The following is a 22,949-nucleotide window of genomic DNA, read 5'->3' as shown; positions in this document are numbered from 1 at the left end:
TTAGCAGTCTGGGAGCCCTTGGAGAATGTCCGACTGACAGACATTCTTAGTGCTGCTGCTTATGGCTGAGCGGCATTCACCCTATGGGAGTGCAGTGACCACCAGGGGACAGCTCCTGCATTGAGCATCTGCCCCCTGGTGGTCAGTGCACTTCATAGCGATTGGTTGTTTTTTTGTTCGGTTGATTTGCATATTACCCTTTTATTATATAGGACTAGAGGCCCAATGCACGAAATTCGTGAAAGAGTAGGCCTTCCTTCCCCTGGCTGCTGGCACCGGCTTCCCTCTGGCACCCAAGACCCGGGCTTCCCTCACAGCCCCAACTTTGTCCTGAAGGACGTCTGGTCTAATTAGCATATTATGCTCTTATTATTATAGAAGATTACAAAGGATTCTTACAGTGGAGCCTTAAAACCACCTGAACTTGACAATTCTTAAGTACATGGACCTCTTTTATGAGGGGAGAGTTTAGTGTCTTATAGTAAATCCTTTAAGCATTCACCAGCCTTCCAAAAGATAAAGTACTATGTGTTTAATAACTTATTTTCTTGGAGGCCTCATCTCTTATTTATAATAATGATACATTCATTTCATTCTTCACTGGATTGATGTGGGTTTCAAATCTGGTATTAATGTAAATTAAACACTATAAAAGGGAAAGTTGTATAGAAATAAAAATCTTTATTATAGTCAAATATTCTTTTTTGTTCCTCATAGTGATCCCAACTGGTGGAAAGGTGAAACCCATCAAGGCATGGGGTTATTTCCCTCTAATTTTGTAACTGCAGATCTCACTGCTGAACCAGAAATGAGTAAGTATTTTCCAGTCTGCCAATGGATGATAATCATTAATCCTCTTAATGAAGGCTGAGTAAATTCAATTTTTTGGAGCAGGTACTTTCAAACAGTAGTGTTTTCAAGGTGTTTATTAAAAATGCAGCTGCCTGGTCAGTAGATTATTTACCATAAATCATCTAAGAATTGCAATCATTTGTCTACCAAGATTATCTTTAGAGAGAGTATGGATTTTTTCTTTAAAAAACAATCTATATCTACCTATACCTATAAATACACATATATGTATATATGTATGTGTGTGTGTGTGTATATATATGTATATTCACACTCATATATGTATATATGTGCTAGTGTAAAAATGCATACTAAAAAGTGTTAATGGAATTTATGTATTTTCATTATCATCAGTTGATAAAAGTATGACAAATGCAGTGCAACCTCATAAACAATTCTTTCTTTTCAAAGGTTGAGACCATTTCTCTAGTGTTTTAACCTCAAATTTGGAAGCTGTGGCCTCTAAGCAACAGTAATGGCTTTTCTAAACCTTCTTGTTAGATATTCAGAAGCGTCCATAACTAATCATATAAATCATTTTTTTTGTTTTATTGCCAAATCTTTGCTGACTAGGAGAAATAAACTAGAAAGTGGGGCCAAAGAGGTAGTGATATTACTGGCATAATAGTTGCAGGAGATGTAACTGGTGGTAGCCTATCAAAATGTTGATAGACAGTTGACTATATTTTTTCATAATACTGTACTTTAGTGAATCTTCATTATGAGGAGTTTGATTCTTAATATTTTTATGAGTAATGATTGACCACGTGGATACAAGGATGGAAAATTCAGAGAGGAAATTAATTTTTTTCTTTTTTTTTTCTTTTTATTAAGTTCAGAGGGGAAAGAAGAAGGAGAGAGAGATAGAAACACCAATCATGAGAGAGAATCATTGATTGGCTGCCTCCTGCACGCTCCCACTGGGAATCGAGCCACAACCCAGGCCTGTGCCCTGACCAGGAATCTTGAACCATAACCTCCTGGTTCATAGGTTGATGCTCAACCACTGTGCCATGTCAGCTGGGTGGAAATTCATTTCTTTTAAGCTGTATGTGCCTTGATATTCTTTTGGAGAAGGTTAATTGCTATGTTAATCATATCTTTATATGTACTAGTTAATGTTATATTGATTAGATATTTAAAGTTTTCTTTATTGAGCAAGAGAAATACGTGTTTCTGGCCAATGGTTTGTGGATCCCTTAATAATCATTTTTTAATACAAAGAACCATGTAACTAAAATGTATAGTCTGATGTAGTGGCAGATCCCTGCCAAGGCTATTTGTAAAATTTCCATTGGCTTGGATGTCGTTCTCTTAGTCAAAAGTCTGAGTGGCATGCTGGAGAACATATAGCTAACTTTCTAATTCATTGCATCAAAATAGCATGGTCTATCAAATGAGATTTTTCTAAATTTAAGAGTTCGTTCATACCATTGTAAAATTTTGCTCTTTTTCACCAATTTAATAAACTGTTGAGTAGTAGGTGATTAATCTTTGTTTCAGAAATATACCTCTCATTTTTAGTAATGTGTCTTTTATGGGAAATGTAAAATCTTTAGAAGAGAAAATTTAGGAATCTTGACATGAAGTAATGTTTAGTCATTATTGTCTAAATCTGCAACCTGATTATTCTTTAAGTCTCTCAGTTTAAGGAAATATTTAAAAAATTCTCTCGTGTAACTTAAAGTGTTCTCAAATAGAATTTTAAATGTATTCTAAGGAAAAGGTAAATATTGCATGTTTTACAGTAAAAACGGAGAAGAAGACGGTACAATTTAGTGATGATGTTCAGGTAGAAACAATAGAGCCAGAGCCGGAAGAACAAGCCTTTATTGATGAAGTAAGTGATTTCCATATACCTCATTATTTTAAACTAGAGGCCCAGTGCACAAAAATTTGTGTACTCGGGCCGGATCCCTCTTGCAGTCTTGGACCCCTCAGGGGATGACCACCTGCTGGCTTAGGCCTGCTCCCGGGGGGGGGGTGGCCTAAGCTGGCAGTCAGAAGTCCCTCTGGCAGCCCAGCAGCCCTCGGGGGATGTCCACTTTGCCAGTGGGAAGCAGGCCTAAGCTGCAGTCGGACATCCTTAGCGCTGCTGAGCAGGTGGGAAGCTTGGCTTCCTCCATCGCCCGGGCAACCAAGCCTCCTGCTTGCTCCAGCTCTGTGGCTGCTGGCTGCCATCTTGGTTGGGTTAATTTGCATATAGTCGCTCTGGTTGGCTGGTGGGCATGGCTTAGGGTGTAGCAAAGGTATGGTCAATTAGCATCTTTGTCTTTTATTAGTGTAGATTTCTGCTTAATGTTTTACAGAATGGATATATCATGATTTTTTAATTCTGTTTTTGGACAGTGAGTTTGTTTTTAGTTTTTTTCTGGTGTTTTTTTGCTATTACGAACACTTTTATGAGATTTTAAAAATATATTTCAAATAATGTGTAATTGTTTTATTTTAAAATGTTTGTACTTAATGCTCTGGAAATTATATTCTTGGTAACATTTTAAACTTATGATGAAAAATGAGAAGTTATCTTTAAAATATGTCAAGGGATTAATAAGTTTTTAGCCTTCTTTTAGGGGAGCCAGAGCAGAAAGTTTGAAGAGTGTTCTTTTACAGAAATAGATTGTAGAAGACTGCTAGGAGCCAAGGAATCCAACTGGATTAGGGAAAATTAATTAGCTGATTGCATTACATAAGAAATGCGTGTAGAGTCAGTGAGGGATCTCTCTGGAAACCTTATTTCTCTGATAGTAGGTAATTTCAGATAGAGTATAGATTCTGTAAACACAGCAAAAATTATCCAGGTATTAGTGGCTCTCACTCTTACCAACTATAACCACCTCCCTCCACGCCCCCCCTCCCCTTTTTTTTTGCTGTAGGAAAACTTTACTGACATGTGCCTTCTTTTTTGAACTGCTTGAAATGAAAGTTGAATCTTTTACAATGAAAAATAGTACCCATTTCAAAACATAAAATTCTTTTGCCTTCACAGTTTTCTTATATGCTGTGTCACTTTTACTCTCTAGTAATTAATCCATCTCTCAAACTGTTCTTCTATATATAACACAGAGTTTTTGTTTAAATAATTGCTATGCTTTGAATTGGTCTTCTTTACATTATTTACCTAATGTACATATGTTTAATAGTATTACCCTGTAAAAACCATGCATGGGGAAAAGCTTGTAATTATTATAGTAGTATTCATTGGTATGCTATGTAAGATTTATATTTTGTTTTTTAAAAATCTACATATAAATACATATGTACTTATATAATGTATAGAGGTACTAATGTAAAGATGGTTTCATTAGTCCCATTGGTGATTAAAACAAAAGATTCTAAAATATGTGTAAGTCACTGACTTGAGATGCTTTCCAGCCTTTCCCACGTAGAAGAATAGAGAGACCACAAACTGAAACATTGGTAGCAAGAAAATGTAGACGAAGTCTTTATGGCCCTACTTAGAAAGAGAACAGCTGTAATATAGCTGAGCTATGCCTTTCTAAAACAGCTGTTGTATTCACCCTGGGGGAGAAGTAATAACTGAGTTGTTAGTCATGAGTAATGCCATCGTGAGAGAGAGGTTACACCTGTCAGCGTGTCAAGGCTAGGCTGCTTCAAAACAGAGTGAAATTCACTACCATGAAATTAGGTTGAAGAGCTCACATATTGTAAGTTTAAATGTGGCTCTATTCTCTTTAACAGAATCATTGAGGACTAAAAAATAAGTAGGTAGAGCTTTCGAGGCTCTGACTTCACATGGTACTTAAAGAGAGTACACAGATATTAACCACATAAAAACAAAATTGGAGTCTACATATCTGAATTGCAAAAGTTCTCTATCCATTATCTAATTAACAAAGTGCGAACATATTGTTTCGTAATGACCAGTTGCTTTTTTTTTTCTTTTTTTTTTAAATATATTTTATTGAGTTTTTACAGAGAGGAAAGGAGAGAGATAGAGAGTTAGAAACATCGATGAGAGAGAAACATCGACCAGCTGCCTCCTGCACACTCCCCACTGGGGACGTGCCCGCAACCAAGGTACATGCCCTTGACCGGAATCGAACCCGGGACCCTTCAGTCCACAGGCCGACGCTCTATCCACTGAGCCAAACCGGCTTCGGCAGTTGCTTTTTATATTAACTATTTAATTCCTGTAGGACAAAATGGACCAGTTGCTACAGATGTTGCAAAGTACAGATCCCAGTGATGATCAGCCAGATCTTCCGGAGTTACTTCATCTTGAAGGTAAACCTTGTTTTTCATTTATCTTCCAAATAAAGGATAATTAGAGGTTATATCTACTGTTCTGTTACAGAATGGTTCATATTTAAATAAAATTGAGAATGATACAAAACATGTTCACATTCCGCACTCTTCTGTGACCCAGTCTCACGTTTATATGCTATTTAAAACTTTGATAGAATTCACATTCTTTTTAAAATATATATATTTTTATTGATTTTTTACAGAGAGGAAGGGAGAGGGATAGAGAGCCGGGAACATCGATGAGAGAGAAACATCGATCAGCTGCCTCCTGCACACCCCCCACTGGGGATGTGCCCGCAACCAAGGCACATGCCCTTGACCGGAACCGAACCTGGGACCCTTCAGTCCGCAGGCTGACGCTCCATCCACTGAGCCAAACCAGTCAGGGCAGAATTCACATTCTTATACATTTCTATAGAAATTAAATATATTATTTAAAATACTCAAATATTTTATTCAACATTTTAGAATAAAATTCTAAAGCAACATGTTTTTGCTACCAATGTTTCAGTTTGTGGTCTCTCTATTCTTCTACGTTGTAAAATAAATATTGGTATTTTAATATTTTTGAGATCAAGAAAATAAATCTTGGGGTCTCTTTATTAATATCATTTTTATTATTCCAAATTACATCTTGTATTTCTTATATGAATATTCATCAGAGATTTGCTTTCCTTTGTTGTGTTTTCTTATATTTCTTCAAATCTTCTCACCTTAGCAATGTGTCACCAGATGGGACCTCTTATTGATGAAAAACTGGAAGATATTGATAGGTAAAAGAGCATGTGCCCTCTATATTGTGTACCTTCTTCCCTGAAGTTCTCTGTAAACTACCTACTGGGATAGAGCTGCCATTATAATTTATTTCATTACTAGTTTTGTTTATTTATTTATTTCTATTGTGTTATATTTTATATTTTAATTTTTCTATCTTATTTCATTTGAATTTTTCATTTTTAGTTTTTAATATTTTCTATTTTTATATGCCAAAGGAACCAGTCTGCATTTACTTGTTTTCTACTAAATGTGGGAATTTGAATTAGACCCAACTCTCTTTTTTTTTATTTTTGTTTAAGGTGAGGATTTATTTGACCTTCACTATATTAGCCTTTTTTAAAAATAAGGGTTAACTATTATAATCATGAGTGACATTACCAGAGCCCAAATGACCCATCTATTATAATCTCGAGAAACCTAGATATTTTAAAGTAAAGTCAACTACAATAAGCTCTCCCAGCACAGTACCTAAATCTGAGTTTTGATTGCCTTGGAGCTAAAATACAGGATATTTTCTGTTACAAGGTAAATTTTTAATAATGTCTATATCACTTTCTGCTATTTTGATATGCCTTATTATTTAGAACATTGTACTATTTAAATAGCAATTATGTTTCAAATTATTGTATAATATTTCAGAAAACATTCAGAACTCTCAGAACTTAATGTTAAAGTGATGGAGGCACTTTCATTGTATACTAAACTAATGAATGAAGATCCAATGTATTCCATGTATGCAAAATTACAGAATCAGCAGTATTATATGCAGTCATCTGGTGTTTCTGCCTCTCAGGTAAGCTTTTAAAAACTCAAGTATATCATTTAAAATTCTCAAATATTTGAGAATATTTGGAATAGCTGTGTTTTTATAAAATTTGAAACTTTCTAAAAGTAATGTAAAATAAACTTTAAAAGAAACTTTTACTTGACAAATATAGTGTATACTATACCATTATACCAGTGGTTTATTTTAAATATAGTTTTATTGATTTCAGAGAGTGGAAGGGAGAAGGGGAGAGAGATAGAAATATCAATGATGATATTTCTCTTGCATGCCCCACATCGGGGATTGAGCCCGCAACCTGGGCATGTGCTCTGACCTGGAAATCAAACTGTTACTTACTGGTTCATAGGTTGATGCTCAGCCACTAAGCCATGCCAGCCATGCCCAATAGTTCTTTTTTAAAAAATTATTTTTCTGTAGGAATATCCATCAGAATCACCCATCAAACTTTTTGAAAAAGTACAGATGCTTTGATTCTATCCAGACTTGTTGAAGCAGAATCTTCAGGAGGGAGGCCCAAATATGTGCATATTTTTAAAGCTTTATATATAATTATCTGGTTAAGAACTGCAGTTTTTTTGTCTCAGTAAAATTTCTAATTATTACTAAATTCTTCTGACTATGTATGGTGTTCAGTTTTATAGTGAGCTGCTTTATTCTGTATTTCACTCCCTTCCTTTACATAACACATGTAATGCAATACAGAGCCCTTTCCCTCTTTTTCTTTTTTGGTAATCTTCACCCAAGGATATTTTCCCCATGATTTTTAGAGAGAATATAAAGGAGAGGGGGGAAATAGAGAGAAATATCGATGTCAGAGAGACACATCGATTGGTTGCTTCCTGCTTGCGCCGTGACCAGGGCTGGGGATCAAACCTGCAACCCAGGTAACATGCCCTTAACTGGGAATTGAACCCATGACCCTTTGGTGCACAGGCCGATGCTTTATCCACCGAGCAATATAGGCCAGGGCCCTTTCCCTCTTTTCACCTCAAATAGCTATTTGAAGAGCTCTTTTTCCACAAACTCAGTAAGTTCAGGGTATAGGGAGTAATTCGCCAGGCACTTCATTTTATCCATGTAGAGTGGTATAAACATTATATAGATTAATTTTTGTTCTTAGAATAGTCAATTTTCTCTGAAGTGAGAGGCCACAACCCTGGAGATATGCAGCCATGCCTGAGTAACATGTGGCTAGATGATTCCTACTCACAGGTGTTGATATCAATTTGAGCCAAAGAAACCCCCCCAAAACCTTTCATGTTCAGTTTGAAAAGTACAAAAAAAATGCACTCATGAGGACCAGAATAGCTGTGTTTACAATGAAGACCTTTTGGATTCTGATGCATGGGAAGTGTGTTAGGACTTAAGAGAAGTGCTGAGATGATTGAGCCTTGTCTCCTGATGGTTGTGTTACTATCTTTACAACTGGTAAAAAAGCCTTACTACATAGATAGTGGCATTCTGTTATCAAACTTCTGAAATGGAAGGATTTAAAGAATACTACAGAAAACTAGAATATTATGTATTTTAAGACTTTTGAAATTTAAGGCTTCAATCTCTTTCAATTCAGACAAGTATAGTTTTTGGATGCAAAAACAATGGCCCAAGGGCCAAATCCAGCCTCCCATCTGTTTAAATAAGCTTTTATTGAAACGCAGCCATTCTCTTTTGTTTATTAATTGTTTCTGGCTACTTTCTATATGGGTCAAATTCAGTAGTTGTGACAGAAACCATATGGTCTACAAAGCCTAAAATATTTACTATCAGAACTTTTACAAAAATGTTTGCTGACTAACCCTACTTTAGAAAGTTAGTTTGTTCTGTGTTCAGTAAACTGTAATTTAAAACATATAAATTTTATCTATAAGCAGATGCAGTCTATTGATACAAACAGTCAATTCAAAGACACTTCTTAGACATCTTTTGGAATTCCTTTTAGGGAAGAACTTAAAATATCAACATGGAAAAAGAGACTATATTAGTATAAAGTTTCAAGTTAAGTTCCTTTACTACTTTGGATAGAGGTAAACATGAATTTAGCCAATGTTTACCTAAGAATTAAAATAATCAGAAGCCAACTTCACTGAAAAATATTTTTTAAATGCCTATTAACTGAAGTAACTACGAAAAAAGATTTCAGGGATATAATTGTTCTTTTTATTAACTGAATGTCTCTATAAAAGGTTTGGCATGCTTACTAAAATCTTAGAAAATCTAATATGTTATCATGAACTGTTCTAGGTATATCCAGGGCCTCAAAGTGGTACTTACCTGCTTGCAGGGAATGCCCAGATGAGCCATCTCCAGAGCTATAGTCTTCCTCCAGAGCAATTGTCTTCCCTCAGCCAAGGAGCAGTTCAACCCTCTGCAAACCCTGCCCTTCCTGCTCAGCAGACTCAGGCTTCTTACCCTAGGTAATTTGATTATTGACTGTTACTTGGAGTTAATGCTATTAAAATTCTTTTCTTTGTAATATCTTTAAAAAATTTTTTAAATTTTAGAGAGAGGAGAAAAGAGAGAGATGAGAGGTGAGAGAGAGATATCGATCTATTGCCTTCCATAAGTACCAGAGAGAGAAAGGTGAGAGAGAAACATCGATCCGTTGCCTCCAGTAAGTACCCTAACCGTGGATTAAACCCAAAACCTGGGTATGTGCCATGACCAGGAATCAAACCCCACCACCTTTCAGGTTTGAGCCACACTGGTCAGGGCAAAATTCTTAAGTTCCCATGATCATCTGTAACCAGAACTGGATAAGAAACTCCAGAAAAGATGCCGTCACTGATACCAGATGGTTACCTCTGTTTGTGGTGATGAGTGAGTTCTACAGGAACCCCTGCAGTATTTCAGCAATAGCCAGCAAGCCAGTTCTCTCTCTTACTGCCTCACTGGACTGCTGTATTCTGATTCTAACTTTGTCATAATTTGTTTTTATTCGAGTCCGTGGTGGTATTTGCTAAGGATTTTAATGAAACTTAGATTTGATAACTATATATTGTTTTTCACAAATTTCATAAAAATCTAAATACTTTTATCATTATTGTTTCAGAATTTATGTCAGAAAGACACACATTTCCTTCTTTTTGACCTGTGTTGGAGTTTAGTATATACCACAGCAAAATATATCATTTGAAAAGAGATGGGTTTTTTGACCCTGTGGTCCATGGAGCAAATATCTGAATATAAAATGATTGGCTCATTGTTTTGGCCATTTACTTATAATATCCTCTATCACACAGTTAAATGATTATATATTATGTAATTTATAATTACATAAATGTCTTTTTCTGCTTCTGTGTGAATCTAAGCTGAAGCCTTTTCCTCAAAACAAATAAAAGGCAGACTTTAGAGTTCATCAATTTGTAATTCTAGAAGTCATGTTATTCTGACTCACATTAGAAGTATCTTGGTGGCACAGGTGCAATTTCTAGAAAACTTTTCTCCAATAGTGGGGTTGCCTGTGAATGCTCCTATACTGTCCTTACTGTTGTATTACTCATCCTCAAAAGAGTCACACTCTGGGGATGCTTAGGGATTCACAAGCATTATTTGCTGGTCACCTCTAGTAATCTCGGAGTGAGGAAGCTATTAGAGCATCAAAAAACAGGATACTCTCTACTGAAAGTAGCTCAGAAAAAAAATGTTAGGTATAACTCTTTCTGCCCCAGGACTTTTTTTTTTTTAAGCTGAAATTTGGTGAAACGAATACCCTTACATGGAAAAGAAGCAAACAGGTGGGGAGCAGCTATTGTTAGCATACTGTCTTAAAAACCAGATAGAAAGTGAGTAGGGGTAGGTATTGTTGAGCAATCAGCCATTGTGCATGAGTTATGTAGGAATCTCTTAGGTATTTTAGTGTCATCCAGAAATGCTGCCTCTTTCCCAGCTGGTCCTCTGTTACTGTGTCGCATGCTGCTGTAGCTGCCTTGTTCCTTGTTCCTTGAGACCCATTCTTAGTTCAGGGCCTTGAGAAATTTCCTTGTAAATGATAGCTGTAACACCTTGTTGCTGTTTTCTGGGCATTGTTCTGTCTGCTTCCATAGCTTGGATGTGAAATATCTGATGCGGGGCATGCACTGTAGTCCAGGGCCTAACTCTACTGATCCTGTGTGGCTATTAACATCACCTCTCAAGAAACACATGTGCACTTCAGCAGGTGCTTTTTCCTTGACATCTTTAGCCCTCTTTGTCTGGCTAATTCCTATTTATTGGTTCCTAGCTTTCTCTTTACTAGAACACCTTCCCACACTCCAAACACTGTTCCTGCTCTCTTGCTGTCACAGGACCCCAGCCTACTGTGTACTGTCTTGTAATCACCTTTAGACTAGTCTGTATCCCCACTAAGCTATCATATCTTGAGAGGTGGGATCAAATTTCTTTAACCTTTATATCTATTGTATAACAGAGTTTTATACTTGATAAGAACTCAGTAAATACTTGATAAATAAATGTTTAAGATAGGAATTTGAAGTGCTTTGTTGGGCTAGTGAGATATATTTTTAAATTATTTACAGAGGCTTCACAAAGGCTTTGAGGCAGTTTTTAAAAACATATAAATGTATAACATAATATAAAAGAACAGGGTGGGGCAAAAATAGATTTACAATTGTGAGTATACAAAACACAGATTTTATTCTTATATTATTATTTATTAATTATTGTATTATTTCCCATACCAACAGCTGTATTTGACTCAAGCTTTCTAATTGCAGATCAAGGTCAATGAGGAATTTTTTCCCCATTTTGGTGGGCAGTTTTTTTTTTTTTTAGTGGCCCTAGTTCATATCTAGGAGGCAATTTCTTATTCTTTTACATATAATTTTGGTTCTAGGGTTCTTACTTTTCCAGACTATGTAATAACCTTAGTATGATCTTACTGATAATTAGGGAAGGTAGAATGGATGCAGTTTCCTAAACTCACCTAGAATGGTGATGATGGTAGTACTCAGGTGACCAAAGCTATGTACTTACTTGTCTATTATTTCAGACTACTCTGTTAAACAGGTGTTTATTGAACATTTAGTCTGTGCCAGACACTATGCTAGACACTTGACATACAAGTGTGTGTTTCTTCCTCTCCCCACAGACACAACTGACATAAAACATTATGAAAATTTAAGATGTACAACTTGTTGATTTGATACATTTCTATATTGTAAAATGATTATCACCATAGCATTAGCTAACACTTTCATCCTGTCATGTTGTTACTATTTCTTTTTTTGTGTGGTGAGAACATTTAAGGTTTATTCTGAGCAACATTCAAGTATATGATAATAGTATTATTAGGGAAAATCACTATGCTGTACATTGGATTCCTAAACTTTTTCATCTTATAAATGGAAGTTTGTACCCTTTGTCTAGTATCTCCCCATTTTCCCCACTCTCTAACCAACATTCTACTATTCGTCCTTTTTAGATTCCACATGTGAGGTAGTATAGTATTTCTTTCTCTATTTTACTTAGCGTAATGCCCTCAAGTCTCATCCAAATTGTACAAATGGCAGAATTTTCTTTTTTCTTGTGGCTGAATAATATTCCAGAGAGGGGGAGGGGAGGGAGGGAGGGAAGGAGGGACAGTAGAGAGAGAGAGGGAAGGAGGGAGGGAGGGGGAGAGAGAGAGAGAGAGAGAGAGAGAGAGAGAGAGAGAGAGAGAGAGAGAATGAGAATGAACACGTACACATACACTGCATCTTCTTTACCCATTCATCTGTTGATGGATGCTCAGGTTGTTTCCATATTTTGGCTGTTTTGAGTAATGTTGCAGTGAACATGGGGGTGCAGATTTCCTAAAGATCCTGATTTCAGTTCTTTGGGATATATACTCATAAATGGGACTGCTGAGTCATATGGAACTTTCATCTTTTAAAAATATGTTTTTGTTAATTTTAGAGAGATAGAAACATTGATAAGAGAGAAACATGGTTCAGCTGACTCCTGCAACGCCCCTTACTGGGGATCAAGCCTGCAACCCCAGGCATGTACCCTGACCAGGAATCAAACTGGTGATCTCTTCTTTCAAGGGTTGATGCTCAATCATTAAGCCACATAGGCTGGGCTAATTTTTAGTTTTTTGAGGAACCTCCGTACTGTTTTCCAGGTGGCTGTACCAATTTACATTTCCACCAGTGCTGCATAAGGGTTCCCTTTCTCTGCATCCTTGCCAACACTTATCTTTTGTCTTTGATGAGAGCCATTCTGACAGGTGTGAGGTAATACCTCATTTTGGTTTTGATTTGCATTTCCCCTATAATTAGTGATATTGAGCACATTTTCTTTTCTTTTTTTAATTTAAATTCTTTATTGTTTAAATTATTACGTGAGTCTCCTTTTTCCACCATTGACCTCTCTCAGGCCACCTTCATTTCCCAGCACATTCCCTCACCCCCCTACTGTCTGTGTCTATTGGTTATGCTCATATGCATGCATACAAGTCCTTTGGTTGCTCTCTTACTCCTCCTCCTCCTTCCCTGCCTTCCCTCATAGGTTGGACAGTCTGTTCGATGCTTCTGTGTTTCTGATTCTATTTTTGTTCATCACTTTATGTTGTTCATTATATTCTACAAATGAGTGAGATCATGTGATACTTATCCCCTGCGACTGGCTTATTTTGTTGAGCACCTTTTCTTGTACCTATTGGCCTTTTGTATGTCTTCTTTGGAAAATTGTGTATTCATTTCCTCTGCCTATTTTTTATCTAGTAGTTAGTTTCTTTACTATTGAGTTGTATGAGTTCTTTATATATTTTTGGTATTAACCCCTCATTAGATATATGACTTACAGATATTTTATTCACTGGTTGTGTTTTAATATATTATTGTTTCTTCTGTTCAAAAACTTTTTAGTTTGATGTAATCTCAGTTGTTGACTTTTGCTTTCATTTCCTGTGCCTTTGCTGTCACATCCAGGAAAATTGCTGCTGAGATGATTGTCAAGGAGCCTTTTCCCTATGTTTTCGGGTAGGGATTTTATGGTTTCCAGTCTTAAATTAAGGTCTTTAATCCACTTCAAGTTCTTCTTTTTGTGAGTGGTGTAAGACAGGCCTTCAATTTCATTCTTCTGCATGTAGTTATCTAGTTCTTCCAGCGTCACTTGTGGAAGAGACTATTCATTCTCTACTGAGTATTCCTGGCTCCCTGGTCATATTAGTTGACCACTGACTTAGAGTTTCTTAGCCTCTGTGTACTTACTGGTTAGTAGAGGCAACCATACAAAGAAATTGCAATGAAAATATAAATTACAAATAAAGGTACATGCGGGTGCTTTAGGAACTTAAAGATCCAGGGAAGGTTTCGAAGAGCATATTCTCAAGTTGTTATTCTTAGTGTGGAGGAAAAAGTAAGGAAGGTTTCTATCATGAGCAAATATATAGCAGCATGAAATGGCATGGTACTGTGGAATGGGGAGTTGTGAAAAGACATATTACCAAAGGATTAAAGTCTATGGTGGAAGATGTGAGAGATGTACTTGCAGTTATTGTTAAAGATAATGACTGGTCCTAGATATCATGTTAAGGAGCTTGTGTCTTGGAAAAGCCTCCAAGGGGATTTAAATGGCAATAAGATTGGTGAATTCATAGTTGCTGTGTTAGAAGCTGGGAGACTTTGTATATTAGACAAGAAATCATGAGTTCTAACTGCAAGACATAATGATAAAGATGAAAAAAGAGTAATTATGGAGATTAGGAAATGATTGCATGTAGATGACAGGCTGGGGTGATAGTGCAGAGCAGATATAAGGGAGAGTAGTGGTGAATTGCTGGGTTTTGCCCTTGGGCAACTGGGTGAATGGTGGGACTGTAAGTTGAGATAAGGAATATAGTATAAAGCGTGAATAATTACAGTAATGGCGAACATTTATTGGGATGTCCCATGTTATTAGATGGGAAAACTGAGTATGGAGGGAGGACTAAGGTACCACTTTGCTAAGATACAAAATCAGGCATTTTGGCTCCAGAGCTTAGCACTTTGTCACAACATTATAGTGTAGCTGTATTGTGGTCCTTATCGATGTAAATAAGAACATAAAATCTGACTTCTTGTAATACTTTTTATCTTACAGAGTAACACATATAGAATGATAATGAGTGATGCCTTTCAGCATTACAGTAAAACCTCGGTATAATGGACTAATACAGGCGAGGGGGTGCCCATTAAAGCCCAAGTCCATTATATAATGAAGTAGGTTTTCCAAATGTATATGTAAAAAAATTGGCAAATTAGTTTACCTGTTTTTACTTATGTAGACATGTTTGTGTAATTAAAATTTACTATGTATGAAAAGTTTAATTTCACACAAAAGCTTTCTGTATGTATTACTGTAATTTTAAATTTATACTGAATACATCTAGTAAAAGCTTGCGTTCACCAGTCACCGCGAATAAACAGATGCACACGGCTGGGGCGCGGCTTAGCTCACATCGGAAGTGCTGCAGAAAGTCAGGCCAGATGACAGCAGAACCAGTTACTGCGCAGTGTGATCATGTGCTGATCAGTCCCTAACATGTTTGCCAGCGCTAACTCTTGGATTTAAATATGTAGACTGTAATTATGTAATATTTATTTATGTCGGTGAAATTACTACAGTGTTTCTGAACATAGGACCTATTAACTAAAATTTGTTAAAAATAACAGTGAATTAACAACATAAGTTGTTAACTCTAAGTCAGTTGTTAATTTAATTATAAGCAAATCTTGGTTTACAATTTTAATATTAACAGGGTGTTAATTTTCACATATGACATACATACAGACCAGAAATTTTTTCCATTAAATCCAAAGTTCATTAAATCGAGATCCTCAAAATTGAGGGTTTATTGTACTTAAGGGACTACATTAGTGGGGGGAATGTAGCACTAAAAGACTGTCAACTTTAATAACGAATTGTTTAATCTGTGCAGAATGCAAGGGCATTGAGTTTACCAGCAATTGATTTATAAACAGTCTAGCAATTGAAGAGTTTAGAAATAGGCAGTATTTTGAAAATTGCCCAATTTATAATTTATTTTTACATTTTTAACAGAAATGTGTGTGTGTGTGTTGGGGGGGGGGCGGGGAATCTCAGTGTTAAAGCTGTTAGTATTTCTCTGTATATAGCTATGCTAGTGTCCTATATATGGGAAAAACTCAAATATCAGACCGGAAATGGGAAGAGAGAAAGCAGAGACAGCGAATAAAGACAGCCCTGAAGGAATGTTTTTGGTGGAATGAGAGCAGTGCCCAAGTGGAGGGCACCTTGCAAGGGAGACTGACAGCCGATGAGTTTTAGCAGGAGAGAAGGCACAGCAGATGAATGGGCGTAGGAACAGATAGCTGATGAATGAGATGGTGGGAGTAGATGGAAGGTCTCTTTTATTTGCTTTTCATTTTCAGGGCAGTAAGAGAAGCAAGGTTATGAAGCTTTCATCTTTCCTAGTCCACCTCTTGTCAAGGACTGATGATTTCCATATCGCCAGATCCAGTGGTCACTTCCTTTTTGAAACACTTTCTTCACTTGACTTTGACCATTCTCTCTTAGTTTTTCTTCCAATTTATTGCCTCTCCTCAATCTTCTTTGCCTAGTGTTTCTCTGCCTTTTTGACTTCTAGAGTAGGACTCAAAATATGGACTGCTTTTTTCTCTGTAGTCATTCCCTAGGGGGTCTTATTCAGGCTCACAACTCTGAACACCAGGTGTATGATGATGACCCCCAAATATGTATTTCTGTTCCTAACTTTTCACTGGTCTCTAGACTTGAGTAGCTGACCATGGAATATCTTCCTAGATATCTCACTTTACATGTCCAAAACGTATTTTGATTCTCCTTCCCCAAATTTATTGTAGTCCTTATCTGCCATCTGTCATCTTTTTAGTGAATGGCCACTCTACCAGTTATTTCTTCCAATCATTCAGTTCTAAAACCTCAGGCATTCTTGACCACTCTACCAATTAGCATGGATAGTAATGCCTTCAAAATCATACATTTCTTCTTTTCACCAAGTCTATCATGGCACTAGCCACCTGTCAGCTCTTACCTGGACAATTGTAAAAGCCTTCAGTCAGATATCCTTGCATATCCTCGGCCCACAGTGAGTCTGTTAAAACCTAAGTCAAATCACATCATTCTTCTGTCCAGAATCAGTGTCTTTCCATCTCACTCAAATATAATCCAGAATCCTTAGCATGGCCTCCAAGGCACTGTTTATCTAAGGCTCCTCTCCCCTTAAATTCTGCCACTTTATTATCTTATGCGACTTTCCTCCTTTCTCACTCTGCTTCTGCCAGCATGGCCTCCTTTCTGGTCCTTGAACATGCCTGGCATTTCGTTTTCTCAAAGGATTCTGTGCTTGCCATTCTTTTCGCTTGATCAGCTTATATTCCTATATAATCAGCATGACTCCCTCTCTCACTTCTTCAGGTCTCTGCTTAAATTTTTCCCTTATCTGAAATGCCTTCCCCTACCACACTGTAAAAGCCAGAATCTCTTCTCTCGGGAACTCTTGGGCCTCCTAATATGCTTTATTTTTCTTCACACCAGTTATTACCGCTTGACATATTATAAATTAGTTTATCTTTTTTTCTTCTACTAGAATTAGAATGTAACTTCATGATGGTGGGAATTTTTTCCCCTCCCCTTTTTTTTTTACTATATCCCAGTGCCTAAAATAGCACATTTGACACATAATATTTGACACATTACGGGTATTTAATAAATATTTACTGAATGGGTATTTAATGAATAGCTTCCTGTTTAGCTCTAAATGGGTAAGTTAGTCAATATTGATTTGAGTGTTTTTTCCCTTCCACAGCTCAATGGTCAGTTCTGTTCAAGGAAATACATATCCCAGCCAGGCGTCAGTATATAGTCCTCCTCCTGCTGCTGCTACTGCTGATGTCACTATATACCAGAATGCAGGAACTAATATGTCCCATGTGCCAAACTATAGTTTAACATCATCAGCACTGCCTCAACCAGGAGGCAGTCAACAGCCACCTCAGCCACAGCAACCATATTCTCAGAAGGCTCTGCTATAGGATTTGGGATTCCTCTTTGATCTGCTAAATGCCGCTGACAATGTTAGAGATTCTTTTGATATCTTAAGGTTTGTTTATCCTCAGCTTATAGGAATCTGTCGTGGTCAACAAGTTCAAATATTCAAGATTATGTTGTCAAGAAGGTAGAACTCTCTTCAGTTTGCATTGACTTTTCAGAGGTTCTCTCCCCCCCCCCCCCCCCCCCCCAGAGGAATGAAACTACTTACAACATTTAATTCTTTTCATCATATGAAAGAATTGATATAAGATTATTTGTCTCATAAAATTACCTGGTCTGCAAGAAGTCAAACTTAACAAAAATTGTTGTGGCAAATATTATGTACATATATTGCTGTGTAACTTCATTAGTGGCCATTTTTGAATCACAATGGTGATCATGTGAATATATTTAACACTGTTAAATTAATTTACATTGCTATTTTATTTTAATCATGAACAACTACCATGTTTCATAATGTTTTGTGTAAATTTAAGGTAATTACACTATCCTTTTAAAGTGTAAGAGAACAAAGCTGTAGCATATTTACATGAAAGTATTATATTAGTGTTTTGTTTTACATTAAACTGAACTTTCTTTTACTGATTGTGAATTAAACATATGTACATTATGTCTTTCTGTAGCCTCTGCATACTACTAGCTGTCATCACACCAGCATACAGTAGCTAAATTTTTGGTGCAGTTATAACAAATAATGTTCCCTTGGAAACTTTTACATTTTGGCATGATATTTCAGAATATTGTGGGACCATGACACAAAATTAAGTTAGGATCATGTTCTTTATATCTTATTTTTAAAGAAATAATGTTGATTTACTTTTTCCTAGTTGAAGGTAGTAATTAGGTTTATAAACTGTATACTGTGTTTATTGGTGGCAGTGACACCAAAGATAGAGGCAGTGGATAGAAATTTGTAAACTGGAAAGAAACCATAAATAACACTACATTCTCAAAGTCTCTTGTAATTATTTAGTATATTAAAAAATTGATTCATTTGCCTTATCTCACTACTAGTCTTTTAAATATGTCTTTAACGCATTGTATCCCTTAATTCTTCATTAAAATGGATATTAGCAGATGTTTCAAAGTAATCAATATTCCTGACTTTGCTTAACAGTTTGCATGTTTATTCTTATCTTTCAAACTGGGTTATGGGTTTGTTCTCTTGGCTTCCTATTCAGGAGTTTTTCAATGAACATTTTTTTTTTTTTAAATCTACATGAAATATGTTTACAACTGACATTTTAATCTTCTCAAATAGTTACAGTTTTCTTGGTTGTGCTATACTATTATTTAACACTGTTATTTAAACAACTGAAAAATTGAGCTCAGCATCATATTAAATGAGTTGATTTAACAAATTTCATACCATAAGTGAAAATTTAATTTGTATTTTCTAAGACTATTATAATCAGATAACTTGTTTCTTTCCCTTTGGACAAATGATTCCATCTTTGGCAAGAAAACTTAATGGTGATCTAATTATAGTTTCAAATTTAAAGCACTGTCTTCAACGTAAGTGTTTTACCTGGTGTTGTGTTTTCTTGACTTTAGAATATGTTGCCCTCAAATAGAAATTTTAAAATTTGAATTCAACCTTTAGATTAAAAAAATTATTATATTGTTTTTTGATCGGCATTGTCAAATCATAATCTTTATTTCATTTTGAATATTCTAGTTTAACTGATATACTTTCCCCTATCACACTATATTTTTCTCTGTCTTTTGATAAATTTCTGTTTACCAATGGCAAATGTATCATTTCCCCATTTTGTTTTGATATTCTTCACGCTGTAAGATCAATTACATATTCTCTTATTTGCTTTTTGCCCTGTAAAAGTCAAAAGAATGGTAAAATGAAAAAAAAGACCCTTATTACAATGCATACCTATTATATTAGTGTGCTTATAAAGGTTTTAATGATGAATACTTAAAACTGACACATCAGTTTGTGCTTTTAATATCAGATGGAAAAATTCCAATGACAAGGAACCACTGGGTTTTCTTTTTGATGACATGGCAAGGGCAGAAATAGGAAAGGACCAGTTAGCACAGTGATTTGTTCTGAAACTAGTGTACGAGCTGTACTTAAAAATATATTTCTTTAAAATATGACAGTCTTTTTTTTTAAGGAATGCAATTATTTATAAAATGAACTAATTAAAATGTGAATTTCTGTGAAGCAAGTTTGGCGTCTTAGTTTATTTTCTTTATAAAGTTTGAGTGTGTATCTTCTATAAACCAGTGACATCTAGTTGGAAATATTCAAGTTCATTGAATATCTAGCATAAATAGCCAACAAACCCCATGGCCAATAGGATGTCATAACAGAGCAATGCCCTTAGCTTAGGAGCAATGCTCTGATTTGACAGTCGTTTCTAATTCTGTGGTCCTCTTCCACTGTTACCTGTCTCTCCTCAGTGAGGGGTCTTTTTATGTGCCTAGACATTTCCTTCTTTTTATTAAAAACTTCTGGAGCTTTGTTTCTATACCTCTTAATTTTTGTATTTAAAATACTTACTTGACAACTAATATTATTTTTGATATAGCTTTCATATATAACATATATAATTCAGCTTGAGAATATCTTTAGTCCAAAGCTTCAAGTTTATGTAAGACACATTATTGCCCTGTTCATGATAAACTATGAACTATAGTTTAAAATTTTCACTCTTGTATCATTTTCGTGTTTGTTTTTTTTAAATTCTTTGGGTGGTTAACTGCTTATACCCCTTTGAATAAAATATATAGGAGAAACTTACCTAAATCTTAAAGGCCTATGACATACTCCTATAAGTATGTCATCTTTTATTTTAGAATCATGACTTGATTAAATGTCCTTGTCAAGTATCTAGATCATTTTCTATCCTATATGTAATGACATATGCCTCCTGGTTTTTAAGCAAAGCTGCCTGAGTTTTATATATATTTTCTTAGTATGATCTTTCTTTAAAATTACAAAACTTAGTAAATTTTTTCTGAAGCTTTTCTAGTTTCCACAGTATATTTTTTCTTAAGATGTTCTAGAGCATTTTAAATCTCAGTATTTAAAATCTTGAGGCACATGCAAGATTTAAAATCTACTTAAATATTTAAAATCTATTTCCTTGCTGAACAAAATATAACATTTTATTGGCAATAACTTGTGGTCATACTGAATTTAAATGATTTTCAGGTTCTAGCTTATACTTATACTTCCCACTACCATTATTGTCTGTTTGCTGCTTCTTATAGATGCAGAGAATTTCTGATAAGGATTACATATTAAATTAATAAGAATCAACAAACTCCTGAACAAAAGCAAAAAGTACTGGTTTTAATGATCTTTTGGTGATCAGAGACTCTTAAAAAATCATGTTAATTTTTTTTAAACAAGTTTATTTAAACAACATGACACTTGACTTGAAGGGAAAACTAGGATTAATTTTTAGAGTAATTTATCCCTACTTAAAGACAGATTGCCCCTACATTTAACAGCTACATACAAAAAAGTTATAAAATTGTTCGTGGTTTTAACAATGATAAATGAAAAGCATTAAAATTCTCCAAACCAGGTATGCAAGAATTTTTATGATTTTTTTTATTAAACTGAGAGCAAAATAACTTGCTGTAATATAAAGATAAGAGCTGAATGATCATGCCACTAATGGAGAAAGGGGATGCTTCACAGAACCAGTATTTTTCCCATCCCATCTCCATTTGTTGTCAATCAAAACATGCCATTGCCCATCTAGTTAAAAAAAAATGCAAATGCTTGTGCATGTACATCAGTTACTTTATGTACGATAAAGGAATGGGAAAAGGGAAAATGAAAGAATAGAGAAAACTGTACTCTAGCAGTCAGAAGTGTTGAAACCAAATTGCAGTTTTCTAATTGAGAATGTCTTCTTGGTCTGGAGGCACAGAGTTCTGGAGTAAAATAGGTTCCTTTTTAGTAGACCCCCTCCTGTCTGCTGCTGGACCACATCAATTGTATCTTCTTCCTCCATTTCCAACTGTGCAAGTGTGTCTGTTTCATTGATTGGCTGCCCGTCAAATGGGAATCTGACCTGCCTCATGACAAACCCTGTTGTTCTCAATAGGCTTTCCTTAGTTTCCTAAGCGTTGTATGCCTCTTAATTTAAACTGCACCACAGAACGAACCACCCTGAGGATAAATTTTCATTGATTTCCAGAGAAGAGAGTAAGGGGAAAGAAACATTGACTGGTTGCCTCTTGCATGTGCCTCAACTGGGGATTGAACCCACAACCTTTTGATGCACGGGATGATGCTGCAACCACCTGAGACACCTGGTTAAGGCAGAGAACTGGGTTTTAACCCAGATATATGTTTTGTCAAAAAAATATCTTGCTAATGTATGATCTTGGGCAGGTCCATCAATTTCACTGGGCCTTCTACTTATTTATAAACTGAAGTCGTCAGTGTAACTACATGATCTTTCGTAGCTTGCAGAAATTCTGTGCTTCAGATCCTCTGCCTCTGTGTACCATGAATATCCGTGCCGTTCAGCCTGAATAGCTGACTGATGCCACTGAACTTACTCTGGTAGCTTAGAGGAGGAAAAGGCATGGGAATGGGGTTGAGGACTCTGGTACTGAAACTTGTGATTTCTAGCCAACCTCCTACAAGTAACCTAGAGGTAGTTTATTTTCAGTAGTAAACTCTCGAGCCTTATGTTTAGGTTTGATCCTACCAGGAACATCTGCATTTAAGGTACAAATGCAAATTTGATAATGCTTTCACTTTCTTGGTGCTGATTTGGGAGAAACAAATAATTACAGCTCTGAAGCTGTAATGTTTTTGTATATAGCTTCAAGCTAAAGGAAGTAGGCAGCATCAGACTATGTGAAATTTTATTGTTCTTGATTTCTTGCAGGCAAAGAAGTACTCTTGGTCTTATTGACCTGATAATGGTGATAGAGGCACCATACTACAGCCAGCCACAGTTTTCTAGCACCTCAGGCAATCTGTTTAAGTGCAGATTGCCTGAGGTGTTAGAAAACTGTGGAAACCAGCAGTTTTCATCTTTGGTACTGGCTATGAGAGTCTTTCTGTAATATTCCAAAGAAGGTGCAAAGTCAGCATTGGCATTTTTTTCATCACAAATATTTGGCTTAGAAAAAATGCCATTAAATGTTGGCTAGTTAAAGTTACTAATATAAGTAAACATTAACTAGCTAAAGAAAGGTTAGTTTTTTCCCTAACCAAAACTTTTTTTCTTTCATGTTAGTT

At 35.8% G+C, this 22,949-nt stretch overlaps 1 protein-coding gene across 4 annotated transcripts in view; it reads left to right on the top strand.

Annotated features, from left to right (window-relative positions):
• STAM (signal transducing adaptor molecule) overlaps positions 1 to 22,949 on the top strand; it is a 91,705-nt gene that overhangs the window by 46,373 nt on the left and 22,383 nt on the right. For 3 of the 4 annotated variants that reach the window (XM_036345816.1, XM_036345790.1, XM_036345799.1), the window contains 7 exons: positions 718 to 812; positions 2,601 to 2,692; positions 5,013 to 5,100; positions 5,840 to 5,894; positions 6,538 to 6,691; positions 8,927 to 9,099; positions 17,472 to 19,898. In XM_036345816.1, coding sequence (XP_036201709.1) covers positions 718 to 812; positions 2,601 to 2,692; positions 5,013 to 5,100; positions 5,840 to 5,894; positions 6,538 to 6,691; positions 8,927 to 9,099; positions 17,472 to 17,697 — 883 coding nt within the window. In that variant the 3' untranslated portion in view covers positions 17,698 to 19,898. Of the gene's footprint in view, positions 1 to 717; positions 813 to 2,600; positions 2,693 to 5,012; positions 5,101 to 5,839; positions 5,895 to 6,537; positions 6,692 to 8,926; positions 9,100 to 17,471; positions 19,899 to 22,949 lie in introns of those variants that run through there. The other variant, XM_036345808.1, reaches the window with a different exon arrangement.

Source organism: Myotis myotis, unplaced genomic scaffold, assembly GCF_014108235.1.
Source record: "Myotis myotis isolate mMyoMyo1 unplaced genomic scaffold, mMyoMyo1.p scaffold_m19_p_1, whole genome shotgun sequence".
Lineage (NCBI taxonomy): Eukaryota > Metazoa > Chordata > Mammalia > Chiroptera > Vespertilionidae > Myotis > Myotis myotis.
This window is presented reverse-complemented; position numbering and strand designations above follow the sequence as displayed.